We start from the raw sequence: 22,762 nt of genomic DNA on the forward strand, positions 1-22,762 counted from the left end.
CCAAGACAAAAAATACCAACGTGGAGAAAAGGGAACCCTCATACACTGCCAGTGGGAACGCATACTGGTGCATTCACTAAGGAAAACAGTATGGAGATTTCTCAAAAAATTAAAAGTAGAAAGACCATATGACCCAGCTATCCCACTACTGGGTATTTATCCAAAGAACTTGAAAGCAACAATTCAAAGAGACTTTTGCACCCTTATGTTCATTGCAGCATTATTCACAATAGCTAAGATGTGGAAGCACCCCAAGTGCCCATCAACTGATGAATGGATAAAGAAGACGTGGCATATATATACAAGGGAATACTACTCATCTATGAAAAAAGACAAAATCATCCCATTTGCAATAACATGGACGGACCTTGAGGGTATTATGTTAAGCAAAATAAGCCAGACAGAGAAAGACGAACACCATATGATTTCACTCATATGTGGAAGATAAACACATGGACAAAGAGAACAGATTAGTGGTTACCCGAGGGGAAGGGGGTTGGGAGGTGGGCATAAGGGATAAAGGGGCACATACATATGGTGACTGGCAAATAATAATGTACAACTGAAATTTCACAATGTTATAAACTATTACGACCTCAATAAAATTAATTAATTAATTAATTTAAAAATCTATGAGATTAAACCTTTACTGTCCAGGGGAGGGAAGTAGCAACAACTAATCACTTTTTTGTTTCCCTAATATCCTTTAATAATATTTCTTACCCCTGGAGACAACTGTGATATAGCCCTGAATTTGGAATCATGAAATCTACTTTCAGATTTCCAGCTTTATACTTATTGTACTTCTACTATGTGCCAGGTTCTATGCTAGGCACTGAGGATCCAGCTGTATGCTCACATGCTGGATGAGAACCCTGCCTTCTTTAAGGCAAAAACAAACAAACAAATACATATCTACATACACATATAAATAAAAGCTTGAGATTGATGAGAGGGCAGATCCTGGGATGGAGAAAAACAGGGGAGCCCTGCTTTTGATGGCATGGTCTAGAGAGGCAACCCTGAACAAGTCACTTATCTTACTTGAGTCACAGTTACCATATCTGCCTTAAGAGATTATTACAAGGATTAAATGTGATAATATCTTTCAAAGCACTTACATTACAATGACAGCATTATTAATGATAACAGCTCTTACTATATCATTGTCCTTACTGCTCAATATAGAGTTGCTTGAGTTAAGCAATGTCAGCATGGTCTATGTGCTAATACAGCAAATTCTTTTTTTTTTTTCTTAAAGATTTTATTTTTTCCTTTTTCTCCCCAAAGCCCCCGGTGCATAGTTGTATATTCTTTGTTGTGGGTCCTTCTAGTTGTGGCATGTGGGACACTGCCTCAGCGTGGTTTGATGAGCAGTGCCATGTCCGCGCCCAGGATTCGAACCAACGAAACACTGGGCCACCTGCAGCGGAGCGCGCGAACTTAACCACTCGGCCACAGGGCCAGCCCCTGGGTTGCTAATTCTTAATTAAAAGGCTTCTACTCTGGATAGAAGCAGGTGTATCAATAAATGGCTCTCTTCTCTGTCTAAAGTAGTGCTAACGATACAAAGGCCTGGCTCAATTTCTGCACAGCCCTTTACAGCCTTTAAAGAGAATCAAGCACAGAAAGCGCTAAGAGAGGGGCAGGCTACAGAAGTGATATCAGCCTCTCAGAAATCAAATTAATCAACCAAAGAATATATATGAAGTAACTTTATTTATGATCAGGACTTTCTTGATTCCACAATGAGTCAAGACCCATATTTTTAAAAGCTTAAATATAGTTGCCGAATTAAAATGCAACAAACAAAACAAAGACAACAAATTCAGGGGAAAGCAGAAGGTGTGTGGAATCAGACTTGGTTTCAAATCCTGGTACTGCCATATACTATCTTGGGACCCTCACCTTGACCTCTCAGGACTGTTTCCTCATCTGTAACAAGATGCTAACATCTAAACCTCATATGGTGATGTCAGGTTTCAAGAGGTAATGTACCTAGTGTTCCTAGGACAGGATCTGGTGAGGTAGCTGCTATTATTGCTACCATTATTGTGATTATTTGATAGGCAGAACTCCACTAAAAGCCACTAGTATACAGCCCAAACTGTCAACAGATGTTGGTTTCTCTCTTTTCTTCCCAATGGCTTTCCCTGAGTCCTACACTGAACACTATGTATTCAGATACATTTACACTACAAGGGTAAAGATATGATGTGAATGCAAATCTGCTTTCACGGACTGAAAAGGTCAAAAAGCCTCCTTGAGTTTTAAGAACCTCAGCTGCTTCTAAAACTATGAGGGTGGTCCCCCACCCCCATATATTCTGACTTGAATCTCAGGGCAGCCTCCTTTAGAGAAGCTATTTTCCTAAGAATTTACAGCTCAAAAATAGGTTCACGATTTCAGCACTGTTTTAACTTTCTTCACTGTACTTAATTCAATTTGCCTTCCCAGCCAAAGGCTTGAACAAAGCATGAATTGAAAAAAAAAAACCTCAATGGTGAAAGACTGACAGCCTTTCTTTAAGGTCAGGAACAAGACAAGAATGCCTGCTTTTACCACATTTATTCAAAACAGTACTGGAAGTCCTAACCAGAGCAATTGGGCAAGAAAAAGAAAGAAAAGGAATCCAAATTGGAAAGGAAAAAGTAAAAGTATCTCTGTTTGCAGATGACATGATCTTACATGTAGAAAACCCTAAAGATTCCACCAAAAACACTGTTAGAACTAATAAACGAATTCAGCATAGTTGCAGCGTACATAATGAACACACAAAAATCAATTGTATTTCTATACACTAACAACGAACAATCTGGAAAGGAAATTATGGAAACAATCCTATTTACAATAATATCAAAAAGAATAAAATACTTAGGAATAAACTTAACCAAGCAGGCAGAAGGCTCAAATACTCAAAACTAGAAAACATTGCTAAAAGAAATTAAAGAAGGCACAGATAAACGGAAAGACATTCAGCATTCACTGCATACTTAATATCGTTAAAAAGTTGATACTACCTAAAGTGATCTACAGATTCTATGTGATCCTATCAAAATCTCAATGCCTTTTTTTCCAGAAATAGAAAATGCCATTATAAAATTCAAGTGGAAGCTCAAGGGATCACGAATAGCCAAAACAATCTTGAAAAAGAAGAACAAAGTTGAAGGTCTCACACTTTCCAATTTCAAAACTTACTACAAAGCTATGGTAATCAAAAGAGTATGATACTGGTATAAAGACAGACATATAGACCAATTGCATAGAATAGAGAACCCAAAAATAAACCTTCTCATATATGGTCAAATGATTTCCAACAAGGGTGCCAAAACCACTTAATGGGGAAACGACTGTCTTTTCAACAAGTAGTGTTGGGAAAACTGGATATCCGCATTAAAAAGATGAAGTTGGACCCTTATCTTATACCATACACAAAAATTTTGAATTCAAAATTCAAAATAGGGGCTGGCCCAGTAGACACAGTGGTTAAGTTCTCGCACTCTGCTTCGGCGGCCCAGGGTTCACAGGTTCGGATCCGAGGCGCAGTGGTTAAGTTCTCACACTCTACTTTGGCAGCCCAGGGTTCACAGGTTCGTATCCTGGGCACGGACCTACACATACATCATCAAGTCATGCAGCATCCCACATACAAAACAGAGGGAGACATTAGCTCAGGGACAATCTTCCTCAAGCAAAAAGAGGAAGATTTGTAACAGACGTTAGCTTAGGGACAATTTTCTTCACCAAAAAAAAAAATCAAAATGGATGAAAGATCTAACCAGAGGAGCTAAATGATAAAGCTCTTAGAAGAAAACATAGGGGAAAAGCTTTACAACTTGGGATTTGGCAATAATTTCTTGTATATGACACAAAAAGGATAGGCAACAAAAGAAAAAATAGATAAGTTGGACTTCATCAAAAGGAAAAACTTCGTGCATCAAAGGATACTACCAACAGAGTAAAAAGGCAACCAATGGAATGGGAGAAGATATTTGCAAATCATATATCTGAAAAGGGATTGATATCTAGAATATTTAAAGAACTCCTACAACTCGAAAGCAAAAAAAAAAAAAAAAAACAGTTAAAATATGGTCAAAGGACTTGAATAGACATTTCTCCAAAGAAGATATACAAACGTCCAATAAGCACATGAAAAGATATTCAACATCACTTGTCATTAGGGAAACACAAATCAAAACCACAATGAGATACCACTTCACACGCATTAGGATGACTATTATTTTTTTTATTATTTTTATAAAACAAGAAAAAATTTAAAAAGCAACAAGTGTTGGTGAGGATGTGAATAAATTGGAAGCCGTGTGCATTGCTGTAGCAATGTAAAATGGTGCAGCCACTGTGGAAAACAATATGGTGATGCCTCAAAAAATTAAACAAACATAGAATTACCATACGATCTAGCAATTCCATTTCTGGGTACACCCCTAAAAGAATTAAAAATAGGGACTCAAACAGATATTTATACACTCATATTTACAGCAGCATTATTTACAAGAGCTAAAAGGTGGAAGCAACCTATGCGTCCATCAATAGATGAACGGATAAACAAAATGTGGTATATATACACATACAATGGATATTAGCCTTAAAAAGGAAGGAAATTTGACACATGCTACAACATGGATAAACCTTGAAGACATTATGCTAAGTGAAATAAGCCAGTCACAAAAGGACAAATACTACATCATCCCACTCATATAAAAGACTTAAAGAAGTCAGATTCACAGACAGAAAATAAATGGTGATTTTCAGGGGCTGGGGGAACGGAGGAATGGGGAGTTTAACGGACAGAGTTTCAGTTTTGCAAGATTAAAAAGGTTCTGGAAATGGATGGTGGTGATGGCTGCACAACAATGTGAACATACTTAATGCCACTGAACTGTACACTTAAAAATGGTGAAAACAGTAAATTTATGGCAGGTTTATTTTACCACATTAAAAAAAATGTGCTAAGCACCAAATTGAATCTGCATGTTAATAATTAACTGAAACACAAAAATAAAAAATAATGTTTTTTAAATGAAAAAATCTTAGGAGTCACAGATGAAAAAAAACATCATCCTGAGGGTATTATACCTACTTAACAGTGAAACATCAAAATGTTCTCCAAAACTTCCACTTGATTCAAGATCTCTTATCAATAAGTTGTCAAGAGCAAAGGTTGAGATAAAAACCTTTTCAAAAAAACAAAAAGGACACATTTTTCAAAAAGTCAAGAGAAGCAAGGTCAATGGGAAAAACAACTTTCATAACATGCCATTAGAAAGATAACCAAATTACTCAGGAAATATGGCCCTGGAAAGGAAGATTACAAAATTATTTCTCAAGAACATGACACCAAAAAGCAAGATTATTCACGCACCACAGAAGCTGAAAAGGAGGCTGTTCTACTTGAGCATAAGGAGTCCTTTATTATACAAGTGATGGCATAGGAATAGTTAATTTGGAGTCCTAACACAAATTTATATGCCTATTAACATGTACTAAAAGAGCCTCGCTGATCTAATCCTAAAGAACTGCGCAAATTTGTCATTCTAATGAAATAAAAACCAGTCAAAAAACACTACCTTAAAATTGCGCAGAATAGAGGGGACAAAGATAACAGTGGAGTGACTTTTGTTCCCTTGAACAATGCAAAGTAGAGCTGGGAACAGGCTAAACGACCCTTCGACTCCCTTCCCTCTCCATGTTAGACTGGCCACTTCCCGCTACCTCTTCCCCTAGCCCAACTTCCATACCAAATGAGGTCACCCTGAAACGCAGTCACTGCAGGACAGGAAAAGCCCAAGATTCATAACCATCTAAAACTGCAGACCCAGATTTATCCTAGCACTCACCACCCTAGTCTCTGTGGGAGGACTGTGGAATCCTAGCAAGGTCAGTGATTTCAGAGTTCACTGAGTCAAAGCCAATACCACCACTGTGATTTTTTTCCCCAAAAATCCTATGTACAAAACATACAATAAGTAACAGCCCTTTGAAATGTTAAAAGACCCATTAACTGTTAGATTAACATTATATTACTGTAATATACTATTATAATCAGAAGGCAGCTGGCCAGGCAGCTACCCAGGTTAAAGATTTAAGAGAAGAAAAGAGAAATGGGCTGGGACATGAGGAGTAGGAAGAACTTGTGTTTCTTCTGGGTAAAACAAATCCAAGAAGTAATTCCTAGAGGACAACCTGGATGTAGTAATAGCACTCAAAATATCAATATCATGCACTGTTCACTGGGTTTCTAGATGTTCTGGCACCTAGATAAGCACCCTAAGCCCTAGCCAAAATTCTGCCCTGTAACGTCCACAACCCCACCCACTGCTCACACTAGCTCTCCACCCAGCAACAGAGCTCTCTACTCCTGTCTGCACACCATCTTACAAGGCCTTGGCAGACAGGCTTCTTTAACCCCCTGTCGAGAACTGTTGCATGCCTCTGCTCAAGACAATCAGTGTCCAATCTCTACTAATTGCTGAAAACTGTTAGGTTCTATCTGCTAAAAAAAGTTGGCATCTCTATGCCCATTTATTCTTCAATATAATCAAATATTCCAAATTACATCCACCTGCAGGGTCTAAGTGAGCCACACTGATATTTTTTTCTGCCTCTGTGGATTTCCAAAAAGCAATGAAGAGGAATAGAAAGTTAGCCTAGAAACAAAAGTCCCTGGCTCTCCTGTCCTTTTCTGCTCTATGATTTCTGACTTTTGTTATACACGCAAGCTCTTACCTTGCTCTGCTTGCATGGGTCTTACTAGACAGCTCCTTTAAACCACTTACATGGACACTCACTCTTTATAAAGGACCTGAATCTGAAATTCCACTGTGATTCTACCCACTGCCTAACAATAATAATACAGTGATATAATAATGATACATATAACAAGATGTGTAACATATATGATATATAATAAATAATAGCAGCTACCATTTATTAAGCACTATGACCAAGCTATTCTAAGCACTTTATATGAGTTATTTCATTTTACCCTCATAACTACTCAATAAGATAATTATTAATATCATCCCCATTTAAAACAAAACTGAGGCATAGAAAGCGCATGTAACTTGCCAAAGGTCATTAAGCTAATAAGTGGTAAAATCAGGACTCAAACTCAGACCTCATTGACTGAAAAACCTACATGCTTACCACTACATCATGCTGCCATCCAACACCTCTAAAACGGCTCACTGGGTTCCAGCTTCTGCCTACCTTGACTTCTGGCTTTTGCTGCCCCCAGTCCCTCCTCCCAGTCTTGCTTTAGCTCTTCTGGGCTTGACTATTTTTCCTTTCTCCAAACTCTTAAGTATTCTTAAGTATTCTGATAACAAATTATTGAATCATTAAATTTTCCAGCTTCAATCTAACTTCTATACTAGCTTTCACATATGCCAATAAACCACTAAGAATTTCCACGTCACAGCAGACAAAGAATAAAACACCTAGAAATAAAGTTAACAGTAAATGTGCAGGAACAAAATGAAGAAAACACAAACTTTTATTTATAGACATGAAAGTGGACATGAATAAGAGAGACTGACCATATTCCTGAAGAGGTATACTCAACATTACAAAGCAGGTATACTCAATATTGTAAAACTAGGACGCAAGGGCCATTCAGCTATTTTTGGAAATAAACTTTTCATTTGTGTATTATGTATGTATGTATTATGTATTATGTATGTACTTATTAATTTGTGTATTGTCATAGATTCTGTGCTACAATGGCAGAGGTGAGTAGTTGCAACATAAAGTTCACATGCCTAAAATATTTATTATCTGATCCTTTACAGAAATTTGCTGACTCCTGTTGTAAGAACATCCACTCTCTCTAAATAAATAAAATGGTTTTATCCAATGCCCGTCAAAATCCCAGCAGCTGAGACCACAAGTATTCAAACATATTACAAAGCTACAACAATTGAAAGCTGTGTAACTGCATAAGGCAAATACAGACAGATCACTAAAAGGAAATAGAAAGTCAGAAAAAAATATAAGAATTTAGTATATAAGATGGCATTTCATAATAGTGAATAAGTAAAAGATTTATTTTATAAATGGTGCTGGGACTAGATGATTATTTATAAAAATAATAAAATCCCATTCCTACAGTATATTATAAACCAAAATAAATTCTAGATTAATTAATTTCAAGTAAAAATGAAACTGTAATGGAAGAAAATATAAGTGGTCTCAAAGTGGTAAAGGCATTAACTATGCAAAATATTAAAAGAATCCATGAAGGAAATAGATTTGATAACAACATAAGTAAAAGTTTTGGCAAATCAAAGATAAACATAAAAGGAAATTCTTTAGAACTCCATGTTACAGCAAAAGACAAATATCTCTATAAATTATAGCTGATTAAACTCTAGTACATTCATACACTGGAATATTACGCAGGCATTAAAAATAAGGCAGCAGCCCCAGACATACTAATATGGAACAATCTTCAAAATATACAGTTAATATGAATATATAATATGCTACTATACCATTATCTATTGGTGCATAACAAACCACCCGAAAACTTAGTGGCTTAAGGAAACAAGTTATGATTTCTCATCCATCTGTGGCTTGGATGGTCAGTTCTCCTGGTCTCTCCTTGGCTCACTCATGCAGCTGCATTCAGTTGGCAGTGAGGCTGAGCACAGCTAGAACAGCTAGGGTACTTGAGCCATTCTCTCTCAAGGAGACTAGACCAGGAGACTCCTGACCATGGTGACAGTGGCATTCCATGAGCGTGAACACAGAACTGAAAGGCCCCTTGAGGCCTAGACTCAGAAGTCACACATCACTTTCACCACATTTGACGGTAAAAGCAAGTCACAAAGGCAGCCCAGATTTAAGGGATGAAGAAAGAGACTCTACCTGTTGATGAAAGGAAGGGCAAAATCCTTTTCAAAGAAGAATAGAGAAAGAAAGGCACGGTTTATCAGGTGCCATTACTACAACAATCTACCATGGCTACTGCTCAGATAGAAATGAAAAGAGAGGGCTTTCATCTACAAAGAATCTCTCTAGAAAGAAATTAAAGAAACTAGTAAGAGCAGCGACCTCCAAAGAAGAAAATTAGGGAAAAGGAATGGAAGGGAGACTTATTTTCTACTTAATACCTTTTTGAATCTTTTTTTTATATGCTATACATTTATTACTGCTTCAAAAGTGAATAATATTTAAGAGCTTCTGCATATTGAATAATTAACTCAATTGAAAGACATTGAAAACCTGGGGAAAAAACATCTGTAATACCTATGATGACAAAGGGTTAATCCTCATAACATACAAAAAGCTTTATAAATCATTAAGAAAAAGACAAATACCCCACCAGAAAAATGGACAAATGTCATGAATTGGTAATTTTCACACACACACACACCCCAATAAATCAAATCAAATAAAAGAGCAATTAAATACCATTTCTATCTATTGAATTAGCAAGTAATTGTACAAAATTTATAATACTGATATTATCAAAACTGTAGAGGAACTAGTATCCTCATTTACTTTTGGTGGGAGTGTAAATTAATACATTTCTGGAAAGAAACATAATTATATGTATATTCATATATCCTTACATATACCAATATAGTAAATATATCAAAAGTCTTAAAATTTACATACTCTTTGGCCCAATAATTGGAATTTTGCTGACACAAAGGAACATATGCACCCATATAGGCACTTTTATTTTTTATAGCCCCAGAGAAAAGACCTCCAAATAATGAATCTAACAATCACCTCGTAAAAAGGTGCCTGCTCACACTACAGTGAGGTAGTAGTCGACAAGCCCACCTACACACAAAGAGCTTGAAACACATTTTGGAGCCTCACTCTTTAATAAACATGGATAGCCAATAACCCTCAGTTTGAGAAAAGCCACCAACATGAAAGAGAGTACAACAGAGATAATGCAAGGTATAAAAGACATGTTTTTCAAAACTATAGTCAATTATACTTCAATTCTTAAAAAAACTACAATTAATATCCTTACAGAGAAGAGAAGATACTGCATCCATGAACCTACAACAGTATGTGTGTTAGGGGTCCCCAAGACTACAGATCAAGGCCTACAAAATTCAAAGGGAAGATGATGCACAACCTAGACTTCCATACCTGCCCAAATTATCAATCAAGTTTAAAAGTAGAATAAAGATATTTTCAGATTTTCAGGAACTCAAAAGATGAACTTCCTCTTCTCCCTTTCTTAGGATGCTATTGGAGTACATGCTCCAACAAAGCAAGAGGATAAAACAAGAAAGTAAAATATGAGATTCAACACAGAAAAGAGGCAAAGGGAAACAAACCTACAATGACAGCTGCACGGCAGACCTGGACAACAATAAATCCAGACTAAAGCAGTTTCTCCACCAGTCCTCCCCATCTCAGCAGATAGCATGACCATCTACCTACTCACTCAAGCTAAGAAAAAGTAAGTCATTCTTTTTTGTGTATGTGCAAGAAGATTGGCTCTGAGCTAACATCTGTGCCAATCTTCCTCTATTTTATGTAGGATGCCGCCACAGCATGGCTTGACGAGCAGTACTAGGTCCATGCCCAGGATGTGAATCTGCAAACCTGGGTGACGGAAGCAGACTGCACGAACTTAACCACTACCCCACTAGGCTTCCCAGAAAGAGTAAGTCATTCTTGATTCTCTCAAACCCCAAATTCAACATCCTCATGATTCTACCTTCTAAATAGCTTATAATCTATTCACTTTTTTCCATCTCCATTGCCACCACCATACAAACTCTATTGTTTGTATTGTAATGGACAGCTACCTACTCTACTTTATCCCGCATAAGCCATTTTCCATATAACAACCAGAGATTTTTTTTTAATATAAGTAACATCATGTCACTGAGCTTGAAATCCTTCAATAGTCTCTCATTCCACCCAGAATAAAACCCAAGTTTCCAAATATAGCCCACCAGACTCTGCATAATCTGGCCCCTGCCTATCTTTAGACTCTCATCTCATTTCCCTCTCACACTCTCTCACTACATTCCAACCACAGTGGCCTTGCAGATCCTTGAACATGTGAAGCCTTCTCCTGCCTTTTCACATGGAATTCCCTTTTTACATCAAATTCCCCAGCTCTTCACAGTGAATTATGCTCATCTTTCATGATTCAACGTAAATGTCATTTCCTCAGAAAGAGCTTTACCGACCATCAGCTCTCAATTAGCCCCTCACCAGGTCAGTTTCCCTTCATTTCCTTTTCTCAATGAGTTAAAAAGAAGGGTTTTTGTTAACTGAATTATGGCATGTCCTAACAGAACAGTATGTAACTATTTAAATGAGGTTATCAAAAAGTATTTAGAATATATGTTTAAGTAAGACAATTTTTAAGAATTAGAATAAGATGGAGGAGGAGAATTTTTGCTACTAGCTATCAGGAAATACTATAACATTATAACAGTTAAGACAGCACACAGGGGCTGGCCTCACGGCCGAGTGGTTAAGATCACACACTCCGTTTCGGTGGCGCAGGGTTTTCAGATCCTGGGCACAAACACGCCACCGCTCATCAGGCCATGCTGAGGCAGCACCCCACATAGCACAACCAGAGGCACTCACAACTAGAATATACAACTATGTACTGGGGGGTTTTGGGGAGAAGACGAAAGGAAAAAAAGAAAGAAAGAAAGAATATTGGCAACAGATGTTAGCTTGGTGTGAATATTTTTTAAAAAGACAGTGTGGACTGGCACAAGGACAATGAGGCTGACAGATCAGGACAGAAAGCCTAGAAACAGATGCATGTGTGATGTAAACGTGACATTATAACAGAGGTAATACTGCAGATCCACAGGCAAAGGATGACCTTTTCAATTAATGATGCTGGGATAACCAATTATCCATATGGGGGGAAAATAACTATATTCCTATCTCATAACATATTTTATAGAAAAAATAAATTTCTATTTAAAGACCAAAAAAGGAAAACTTTAGAATTCTTAGAGGAAGATGTATGACTTTGAGTAGGACAGAATTTCTTCAAATGCTCCCTTTCTCTCTCTTGCAAACACACACACACAAGCACAAATCTAAAAAGGAAAATACTGATGAATTTGACTTCACTAAATTTAAAACTTCTAGACATCAGTAGCACCAAATTAAAAATATAAGCCACAGACTGAATGCAGATATTTGTAATACACATAACTGCCTAAAGATAAGTATCCAAAATATGTAAAGAATGTTTTAAAATTTATACAAAAATACAAACAACCCACTTAAAAGATAGGCAAAGGATCCCAAAAGAAGAAATCTGAATTGGCAATAAGGATATCATAAAATTCTTCACTACACTAATAATCAGGGAAATACAAATTAAAACTATAACAAAATACCATTTTGCACCCATCAGCTTGGCAAAAATTTAAGTCTAACAACACAGGGAATTGTTGAGGCTACAGAATAATGAGCACTCTCATTTATTTCTGGTAGAAAGAAATTGATACAATCTGGTGATATCCAAGAAAATAGAAGATGCATGTACCCTAAGAGCCAGCAATTCTCTTCCTAGGAACATACCCTAGAGGGGTAGCTTTCAAATCTTTTTGATTATCAGATACATATTTTTCATTGTGACCTAGCACACACATACTTATATAAGAAACAAAAGTTCACAAAACAGAGTTTAGTCTTCTGATGCGTGCCACATTCTGATAGTTTCCATTCTATTCTCATTCATTTTTTTTAACGTCGGAGTGACTTAACTGATTTTACAACCACTAATGGGTAAACATACCCAATTCAAAAAACTCCACCCCAGAAAACATTCTCACATGTATCTTCTTGCGCAAAGGCGGGAGAATGTTCATTATGGCATTCTTTGTCAAAATAAATTTAAAACAACATAAAAGTCAATCAGTAGGAGAGTGAATAAAAATTAGAGGCATAGTCATACAATGGAATATGATACAGCAGTGCTAATGAAAGAACTAGAACCCTAAGTATTAACATAGCTAAATCTCATTAACTTAATACTAAGTTTTGCTTAATACTAAGCAAAACGAGCAAGTTCCAGAAGAATACATATAATATGATATCATTTGTATAAACTATTTAAACATGTAAAATAATACTATATATTGTTTAGGGATACATCTATACCTAATGAATACATAAAGAGTTGCACAGTAGGGAAAACATCAGGGAAGAGTACAGGAAAGAAAGTGAAATGGAAAAGCCAAATGAGCAACTAGATACTCAATTATTAAAAGTCACCCATCTTCAAAATTAAACTATTGCCTCCCAGGCAGCAGCTTCCTTCTACGCACAAGGCTGTAAAGAAAGGTTCAGCCTGCCAGCTAGAGAGACTGACGCAGCCAAAGTGAGATCAGTCTTCAAAGCCTACAACACTCCTCTTTTAAAACTGTTCTATTTAGTAATCAAATACACTGGGCATCTATTTTTAGCTAAGTAATGAAATTCAGAACATAGACAAAAATGCAACAGGTAGTTGTGTGTGGATGAGATGTCACAGCAGACGCCCCAAACACAGCCATGTGCCACTAAGGTTGAGTCACTGACATGCTGAAAAAGATATTAAAGCTCAGCTGCCACAGGCTGCAGTAAGCCCTCTCTGCTTTCCTGTCTGCTATATTTGCCAGGCCTCATTCCAGAATGCTGAACTCTTAGACATCTTCAAGATGAGTAAATCACTAAAAATGACAATATACGGCATCTTACAAACAGCACATGCTTGTGATCAAATTAACACAGAGCAGAGAGCTAATAAACAGTAAACTCATGGAATAATTCTCTAAAATTAAAAATTCGACCCCTCTAGGTCTCAATATATATTCCACCTAGAAGAATAACCCAGTACACTTTACTGCAATTTCAAAAATGTCAACTCATTTGTCAGGGAATGTCATTTAAAAGGATTATGTGTAACAGAATTTAAGCAATAAACTACCAGACCAATAAACATGCTTCCAAGCCATAAGTCCAAACCACTCTTATTCCCAAACTAAGCAACATCTTTAGGAAAATATCTAATCCATTCATTCATTCAACCCTTACATACTACTACGTGTGAAAGGTACCATGGTAGACCTTAAGGAGGCATAAAAATAAATTAAACAGAAACCTTGTCCTTAAGATACTGATAGCCTAGCAATGGAGTTTTAGAAACACACATACTCCTAGACAAGGCAGAAAGACATAGGTGTCACATGAGAAATAAAGATGAATTGCTATTAAAAAAAAAATCTCACTTTGAAGAGACCCTTGCCTATCTATTCCTCCAGTGGGCCAAATCTAGAATATAGATACTTTGATCTCATCTCCTCAAAGGCAAGTAGCTACCTATAGCAACAAGACTGGTTCTTAGGACCACTAAAAATCAGTCTCCTCTTTTCATACCTTCCGTGTACACTGTGTCCTATAGGGTATGCCCCTTTGAGTTAACAGATTTCACAAATGTGGATCCCAATTCTCATAACCGTGAATGCTGCTGATCTAAGAGAAACGGAAATGCCAACAGTGACACGGGAAAAGAAGCCATCCTATTCCCTAATTCTGTCACTGCCTTGCTATAGAAATTTGAGGAATTCACACCTTGGCTGATGGAAGGATTGAAGAAAGAACTCTTCACGGCTTCTAAAGAACTTTTAGGGCTTGCCGGGTGGCGTAGTGGTTAAGTTCTCTCTTGGCTTTGGTGGCCTGGAGTTTGCAGGTTCGGATCCCGGGCACCGACCTAACACAGCTTGTCAAGCCATGCTGTGGCTGTACCCCACATAAAACAGAGGAAGACTGGCACAGATGTTAGCTCAGCAACAATCTTCCTCAAGCAAAAACAGGAAGACTGGCAACAGATGTTAGCTCAGACCCAATCTTCCTTCCAAAAAAAAGAAAATAAAAAACAAAGAACTTTCATGAATCTTTCAAAAAAGTACTACATAAAAGGCATCAATATGGTCTAGATTAAGAAGGCTTTTCACATGATTTTATGTGTAGCAACTTTGTTAATGTAGGTAGAGGTATTTTTATTCCTTTTTCAAATCTAAAGAAAGTAAATTCCATAAACACAAAATGTCATTAAATGCTACTTCAAATATTTTTCACAGAGCTACTCCAGACATTGCCAGGTCTAGTGGATTCATTTCAAATTTATCATCAGATCTACTGTTTGCACTTAAACACTCAACTAAACATTCAGGAATTTGGGAGCACTGAAAAGGGGAGTCTGCAGAAAAGAAGTAAAGTGACTTTATGTTGATGAACCCAACTGTTCTCTCACAATACTGATAAAAGGAGTAAGAAGTTCAGGTTTATATCTTCTTATACAAACCAGTCACCAGTCCTCCGGCCATCAGCCCCCTGTCATGTCTTCAATGTCTCTGAAAAGAACGTGACAAACTAAAGAAAGAAAGAGCTTTCTTTATGTTCTATCCATTCAGGCCAGTAAACATCCCTGGTTCACACGTTTGGGTTTTTTAATGACAGCTTTACTGACATACAATTTACATATTGTAAAATTCACCCTTATTCATGCACAATTCAGTCATTTTTAGTATATTCACAGAGTTGTATAACCATCATCACTATGTAACGTTAGATCATTTTCATCCCCCCAAAAAGAAACCCCATACCCATTGATTAATTAAATTGAAGGCAATACCAGATCTTTTAAAAAGCATCTTACTGTTCCAATGAAGTGTCCAACTGAGTCTTCTTTATCCCACTACTAAAGAACATAAGTCTACATTCTCATATCCAAGTCTCTAGCTTAGTCAAAAAACAGCAAGAGTTGTAGACGGCCAAAGAGCCTAAAAAGAGGGGCTGGCCCCGTGGCTGAGTGGTTAAGTTTGCGCGCTCCGCTGCAGGCGGCCCAGTGTTTCATTGGTTCGAATCCTGGGCGCGGACATGGCACTGCTCATCAAGCCACGCTGAGGCAGCATCCCACATGCCACAACTAGAAGGACCCACAACAAAGAATATACAACTATGTACTGGGGGGCTTTGGGGAAAAAAAGAAAAAAATTAAATCTTTAAAAAAAAAAAAAAGAGACATAAAAGAGCCTAAAGAGAAAAGCCAAAAGAGAACAAGAATGCAACATTTCTCGTAAAAAAGTACTCAAAAAATGATGAGGATATGTCAAAAGGACACAAAAGCCACCTGACAGAGCTCCCAATGACAAAAGTTAGAACTGAGCAACAAAATAAATGATGATAGTATTTAGATTACAACCCATAGAATAAATACCTAAAAATTAATACTGACATGAATAAATAAATAATTTGGGGAGAAGGGATAGTGCTTCTTTTCAGTAGAATTCAAATTAATAAATGTGGGAGGAATAAGGAAAGTAGAAAAGCACTCTCAGACAAGCACCACAGTAACAGCTACAGGCAACAGCCATTAATGGATGCTGAAATTAGTGGACAAAAGTATAATGAGAAAACAGAACATCTGCACAGTCTCAAAGCATCACTCCATAAGACACTTACTAATTACAAAGGGAAAACCAGTTAACTTTACTGTGGAGAAAGCTGGTAGACACAATCTTAACCAAGTGGTCAAAGTTAACATAGCAAGACATATGAAGGTCACGTACTCCCTGATCTGAGGCACCGAAAATGGTACAACATCACTTCTGTAGTATTCTTGGGAAAAAATGTGTTTCTCAGTCTAATAAAAGGAAAACATTAGACAAATCCATATTGAGTGACATTTTACAAAATAACTAACCAGTGCTATCTTTAAAAGTGTCAGAATCATGAAAGACAAAGAAGACAGGAACTGTCACAGATGGGGAAGACTAAGAAGATATGACAACTAAAATCAATTTGTATCCTAGATTGGATTCTAAACCAAAAAAGGACATTAATGGGAAAACTGGTAAAATTCAAGTAAGGCTTATAGAACAACTAATAGTATTGTAAGAATGTTAATTTTCTGCAGTGTTTTTGCAAATTTTCTGTAAATGTAAATTTATTTCAAAATAAAAACTTAGGTTATTTTAATGCAACATTTCTAGACATGAGATCTTACCATTTCAACCCTGTTGTGAAAAATGACTCATTTTGGCTATTATAATTTTCCTATGAGGAGAGATTATCAAATGATGTCAGATTCATTATCTCAAAACCAACTCTTATAGTACACGCTGGATTGCAGAAGACATAACAAGAAAACAAGTCAATGAATGAAAAACACACTTGCTAAAAACCACATGGCACACTGTTAACAAAGAGATATGCCCCAAAAAAGACAAGAACATTCTGATCATAAAGCAATGGCCCACAACACAAATAAAACCACCTGAAACATAAAATGTCAAGAACTGGACAAAACCAACTGAACCATCATGCCAAGTCATGAAGGTCACGACTTGACGAATTTCTGTGGTGTTCAATTTTTACACGTCTGGTAAGCAAGGTTTATTATTAGGTAAAGGTTGGATTGGCTCTGGTACATACCCAGATTTCAAGTCAGTTATCCTCAAACAGTTTGTAGCATCCAGTCCCACTTTTCCATTGCGGACCACACTAGATATGAATGGGGAGAGCATTGGAGAAATTCGGTTCAAGGCGACTTCTGGGGACATTTTAACTTGACTTGCAAATCACCACTGAAAGCAGAAGGAAAGAATGGTGATCAGAGTATCCAAAGGAACTAGATATAACAAGCTTCCTGAAAACTGGCACAGCACACTGAAGTTTCTCTTGCATGAATAAACACCTCATTTCCTGTCTTATAGCAGCCTCTTCCAGTGATCCTCCAGAACAAACTGACTCCCTGCTGCTCACCACTCAGGACACAGACTACACTGCTGCTTTTCAGGAACAGAGGCAACCGTTGAAATCCAATTCTCTCCTCCTTTCCAAAGCTGATTTCTGCACTCTGTTTAAAGTTGTCCCATTCTGTCTTACAACTGGCAGGTTCTACTTTAGTTGAGACCTTAAGAATCCTTCGCTGACAATCCTTTCCCCTAACACACAAAATGCAGAGAGTAAGAACTTGATTGAAAGTACTATATAAAATCCTAGAACAAGCATAACTTGCTCGCAATTTTTACTTACTAGAAACTACTCCTGAGATACCTCTCTTAATAACTATCCCTCCTCAGTGTATTATAACTACCTGCTTAGTGATCTCTCCCCCGGAGAGAGATAAACGAAACATCCAATAAACAGTTTTTAATAAATACATGAATAAAAGGAAATATTTCGGTATGGAGAGGAGATAATATGCCCTCAAAAAACTTGGTAGAGGATAGTGTATTTGAGGAATAGATGTAGCAAAACTCAACTTAATTAAATCATGAAAACATACACCAATCCAGATATTAAGCAACACAAACTAACATGGATCTAAAAGTCTTTGACGGTAAAGCACTAGGACGTTCTTACACTTGAAAACGCAAAAGTAAAACCAATAAATCATATCTAAATTACTTGGAAACCCACAGGGCTGGGGGAGGGGGTACATGAATTCCTCTTAATAGATTTCTAAATGAAAGCCTCTACTTTCAGAGGTGAATAAGTCAATTTAAATCATCATTTCTTGCTCAATCTGAAAGGATAATCCCACATCAAAAGCAAATTAATTTCCTGAAAGTTACAATTACAAGTAAATGATGTTCTGGTTCTCATTTTCATATATTATACCGTATGAGGACTTACTGTTTCCTGCTACGATAAATGTTGAAAACTAGTACCTGTTTTAATCATTTCAGATAGTAATAAAGGGAAGGACTGCAGTGATCTTTCCAAAAATAATAACACTGAGACCCTATGTAGTGATGACACCCAGAAGTACCCTTGAGGCAGTAAAAGCTATCCTTTCTGCAAAAATAAAACAGGCCCCTCTTCCAACCACTGAACAGACGACCCCCCTCCATCACTCCAATATGTCATTATAAAGTAAGAATAAACATCTCATGCACTGTATTATCAATCATAAAAATCATGTACATTTTCATAATACTTTATCACTTATAAAGAGCTTCCATATACATTACTGCCATTGATCTTCACAACCCTGGGCAGTAAGGAAGTTATTAGAATTTCCACTTTACAGGAGATACGGATAACTTCTGTAATTTGTCTTTGAACAGTATACTAATCCCTATTATCATTTTGAAGCCTATTTTTTTCTATTCTGCAACATTTCCACCTTTATTTCTACCCACTGATGTCACACTTCTTGAAAGGATGCTTATCTAGATCGCATGCAAATACAGAAATACTCATCTCGGAAAAAAGCAAAAGGATCTCACTTACATTACAAAAGTATTCTTCCATGCTTTTTCCCATAAGACCTATTATTATCTTATCTCTCATTTCTATGAAAAAGGGAAACACAACCAACACACTCCGAACATCTACTCAGTATCAGACACTATATTACCCATCTCCATCTGTAATTCCATTTACTTCCCCCCAACAGCCCTGTTCTCTGGTTAATATTATTGTTCCCATTTCACAGATAAGAAAACTAAAGCTCAGCAAGACTAAGTAACTTGTTCAAAGTCAAAAACCTAGCAAGCAGAAGGATCAGAATTCAAATCCAGATCTCCCTCAAAGTCCACTATACTCATCTTCCTCGCAAATAAACATTTAAAACTTCCATTATCAAAGAGAAAAACATCAAAGTGAATTTTTTAAGTGTACGTTTGTAAACTTTGGGCAAAAAGTCAAACATTTAGACTAATGGTTGCTTTACAACTAGAAACAAATTAGACTACTGCTGGCCTCCTGCTGAAACTGGCCTGAGTGATTCACTAGTCAAATACTAAAGGGAAAAAACCTGCTGCAGAAGCCAAATTATACTTAAGGTTACAACAATCCATTCCAATTCAGTAACTCTCATGACCTTAGAATGACACCTGAAAGAATGAATTTCTCTCTTTGTTTCCAGCACATTCATAACACTATTTTTTGACAGTTTAAGATTTCATGCAGCGTTAAAATCTGTTTCAACCGTGAGGTGTTGTGACTTCTCTGAGACAGGGGAAAAAAAATACCAACTCCAAAACCAGAGGTCACGGAATAGACAAAGATGATGGTCCTTTGGCGCGGTTCTTTTGAGCTAGGGACATGGCTGGGAGATCATCCCCCAGTAGGAGCTTTTACTCATCACAGCACTATAACAGATCCTGGATAGGCAAAAATTTACAGAGGCCAGCTTCCCTTGAATGCTAGTTGAGCAATCAGTATTCCCTGATTTTTACGTGTTACAGAAAAAAAAAATGCAGAAATAACAATTTTACTGCTGCCCAACAGGGTCACACAAGGTCCTGTGACACGCGGCCTGGGGAATACAAAGACGTCTAAAGCATCGTCTAGTTTTTTGCAATTAAGATGGGATGACAAACACGGAAGCATGTGCCCTGCTGACGTCATGGAACGGAAACGGGTGGCGTCCTGCTGCGTCACGTCGACGTCATATAGCGCAAGAGGGAAGTTACACTGGGGAAGCAATTTCTCTAAGGAGCAACGTTCGAGAAAAACAAGCAGCTCAGACCCAAGGAGTGACCACCCCAACTCTAGGGGGCATCTAAAAGGGGACACTCTCCTTTCTCCCAAATTGTATCATCCCCTCTTGAGGCGGCAAGGAAGAAAGAGTCTGAGCGTTATCAGGGACCAGGGCGCGGGCTAAATATGGAGAAGGAGCAGCCTCTGGCCTCGGGGGCTTGTTCTTGAGGGGACCAGCGTGATGGGGATGAGCAGGGCATCTTTGGAACGAGGGCCTTCTCTATAGGAAGAGGAGGCGAGCCCTGGGCAAATTTAAACCACGGTCCTCAGCGCCACCTGTGCGACTCGGGATCCAACCTCCCCGCACCAGCCCCAGTCCAGGTACCTGGAACTTAGTCCGATCGGTAACCGGCGACTACGTGGGGTACAGGTTACCCGAGCGCGCCCCCGACCGACGCACCGACCTGCGCGCGCACCGCGGGCCGGATGCGTGCGCGCCCCCGGACGTCCTGCCCCGCCCCGCCCCTTCCCCTGTGCAGCCCAGCAGTGGGGCGGCGTGCGCGCCCCCGGCCGCGCCGAGCTGGGCGCTCGGAAGGGCGTCCCCGCAGTGCCTGAAAAGTTCTTTCTTCGACCCGTGCCTCGTGCGTGGCGAGCAGCGCGGAGTCTGGAACTATCGGGAGGGCTCAGTAACGAGAGGCGGTGCAGGGAGACAATCCCTGAAAGAACCGGGACAGTTGGTGGGCGGGGTTATTTCGGGCATTCAGGTGGGCGACCCGCCGAGGCGGTTGGAAGGCCCGCGTTGTTAGGGAGCGTAGGAACGGCGTCTGTGGTTACGGGGTCGGGCAAAGGGTAAAGGGCAAGTTTGGGGTTGGAGAGCACCTCGTTTTAGCCATGGCCGCGGCTGGGGACCCAGGAAGGCAGTGGCCGGAGGAGGAGGAGGCGGCGGCGGTGGTGGTGGTGGGCTCCTGCATGACCGACCTGGTCAGGTTAGTCCGGGGCCGAGCCTGCGGCTCGTGGAGGGGCGGCCGGGGCTCTTCGCTCTGGCTGGGCTCCGGGGCTCGGGGGCGGGCGAGTGTGAGCTACAGGTTTCCCCAGCCCGCGGTGTGCCTTGATGGGGTGGAAGAGGCAGAATTTGAGCGTGTCAAGGTAAGTGACTGGTGAAGGAACAGAGAGGCCGGGGTGTGGAGGAAGCTCTAATCTTCCTAGAAACGCCCCCAAAGACCTGCTCCTGTTTTCTTGACCAGGCTACTGAGCCTCTCCCCTAAATAGCCGAGTGACTTTGGCTAAGCCCTTTTACCTCTGAAGATGTGCCTACCTCACAGGGTTGTTGTGAGGACTCAATGAAGTGTTTTGTGAACCCTAAAACTATATTCTGGTTGGATATTATTCGTCTGATGCTGTAAAAATTGAGTGGAGTAGGGGTCAAAAAGGTGCTCAGAGACCTTTCACCATACAGATTGTTGGCATTCCTGCGGTATTTCATTTCAGCTTATTTTTCGGTAGTATTATAGTTGGCATGGGTTACCTGTAGCAACCCAAATGTGAGTCAAAATAAAACCCATAAACACAATATTTACAACCATTAAAAAACGTGATCAGATAATGAAAGAAAACATGCTAAATGAAACAAGTCGTTGAGATTGAATGGAGAGATCCTTTCCATTTCTTTTTTTTTTTTTTAATGAAAATAGCTTTTCTGATATATAACTTTTATTATGTTCATTGAGGGAAAAAATCAGATATTCCAAGAAAATCCTGCCACTCCGAGTGCTTCAGTTTAATATTATGGTGAATAGCTTTTCAGATATAATGCTATTTTTACATTATAAAAATAAAAAGTGATCAGGCATGTTGCAGTAAGACCTCATCTGTCCTGCAACCTTGCTTTTCCAAAGGATAGCAGAGAACCTGGAAATAAGTAAAAAGGCCTTAGGACAATTAAAATAAGTCACCAAATTCCTGCACCAACCACCTGTGTCTTACTTAGAAAATAGTTCCAGGGTCTACACATAACCAATTTAAGCTTACATTGCTCAAAATGTTTATAAGCTAGGTTATCAAACTTCCAGACCAAGATTAGAAAGAGGGAGAGACTGCTAGGGGCCTGTATGTGATTACCAAAAACCTGAGAGTGAGTAGGAGAGTGGAACAAGAACAAAAGAATTTTAAATGCCAGTAGCCTTTATTTTTCTGCAGATATTTGAGCTACCTTGTCAGACACTGTGCCAAGATGGATGTGCTTCCTGTAGTGACAGAGCATAATGTTCAATCTAGTTGTGGAAATTTCATGAAGAGGCGTACA

The 22,762-nt window shown here is 38.6% G+C and overlaps 2 protein-coding genes across 8 annotated transcripts in view; one reads left to right on the top strand and one right to left on the bottom strand.

Moving 5' to 3' along the window:
- The window catches only part of BABAM2 (BRISC and BRCA1 A complex member 2), a 420,511-nt gene extending 398,936 nt beyond the window's left edge, over positions 1–21,575 (bottom strand). Inside the window, exons 1-2 of one of the 2 annotated variants that reach the window (XM_070572970.1) lie at positions 21,439–21,575; positions 17,461–17,612 (exon numbers count right to left, since the gene is read on the bottom strand). In XM_070572970.1, coding sequence (XP_070429071.1) covers positions 17,461–17,588 — 128 coding nt within the window. In that variant the 5' untranslated portion in view covers positions 17,589–17,612; positions 21,439–21,575. Of the gene's footprint in view, positions 1–17,460; positions 17,613–20,845; positions 20,974–21,438 lie in introns of those variants that run through there. The other variant, XM_070572969.1, reaches the window with a different exon arrangement.
- RBKS (ribokinase) overlaps positions 20,452–22,762 on the top strand; it is a 90,233-nt gene continuing 87,922 nt past the window's right edge. For 3 of the 6 annotated variants that reach the window (XM_008535566.2, XM_008535568.2, XM_008535569.2), the window contains exon 1: positions 21,180–21,446. In XM_008535566.2, the coding sequence (XP_008533788.1) occupies positions 21,352–21,446 (95 nt within the window). In that variant the 5' untranslated portion in view covers positions 21,180–21,351. Of the gene's footprint in view, positions 20,842–20,993; positions 21,447–21,467; positions 21,607–22,762 lie in introns of those variants that run through there. The other 3 variants (XM_070572972.1, XM_008535564.2, XM_008535565.2) reach the window with 3 other exon arrangements.

This window comes from Equus przewalskii, chromosome 14, assembly GCF_037783145.1.
Source record: "Equus przewalskii isolate Varuska chromosome 14, EquPr2, whole genome shotgun sequence".
In the NCBI taxonomy this organism is placed as follows: Eukaryota; Metazoa; Chordata; class Mammalia; order Perissodactyla; family Equidae; genus Equus; species Equus przewalskii.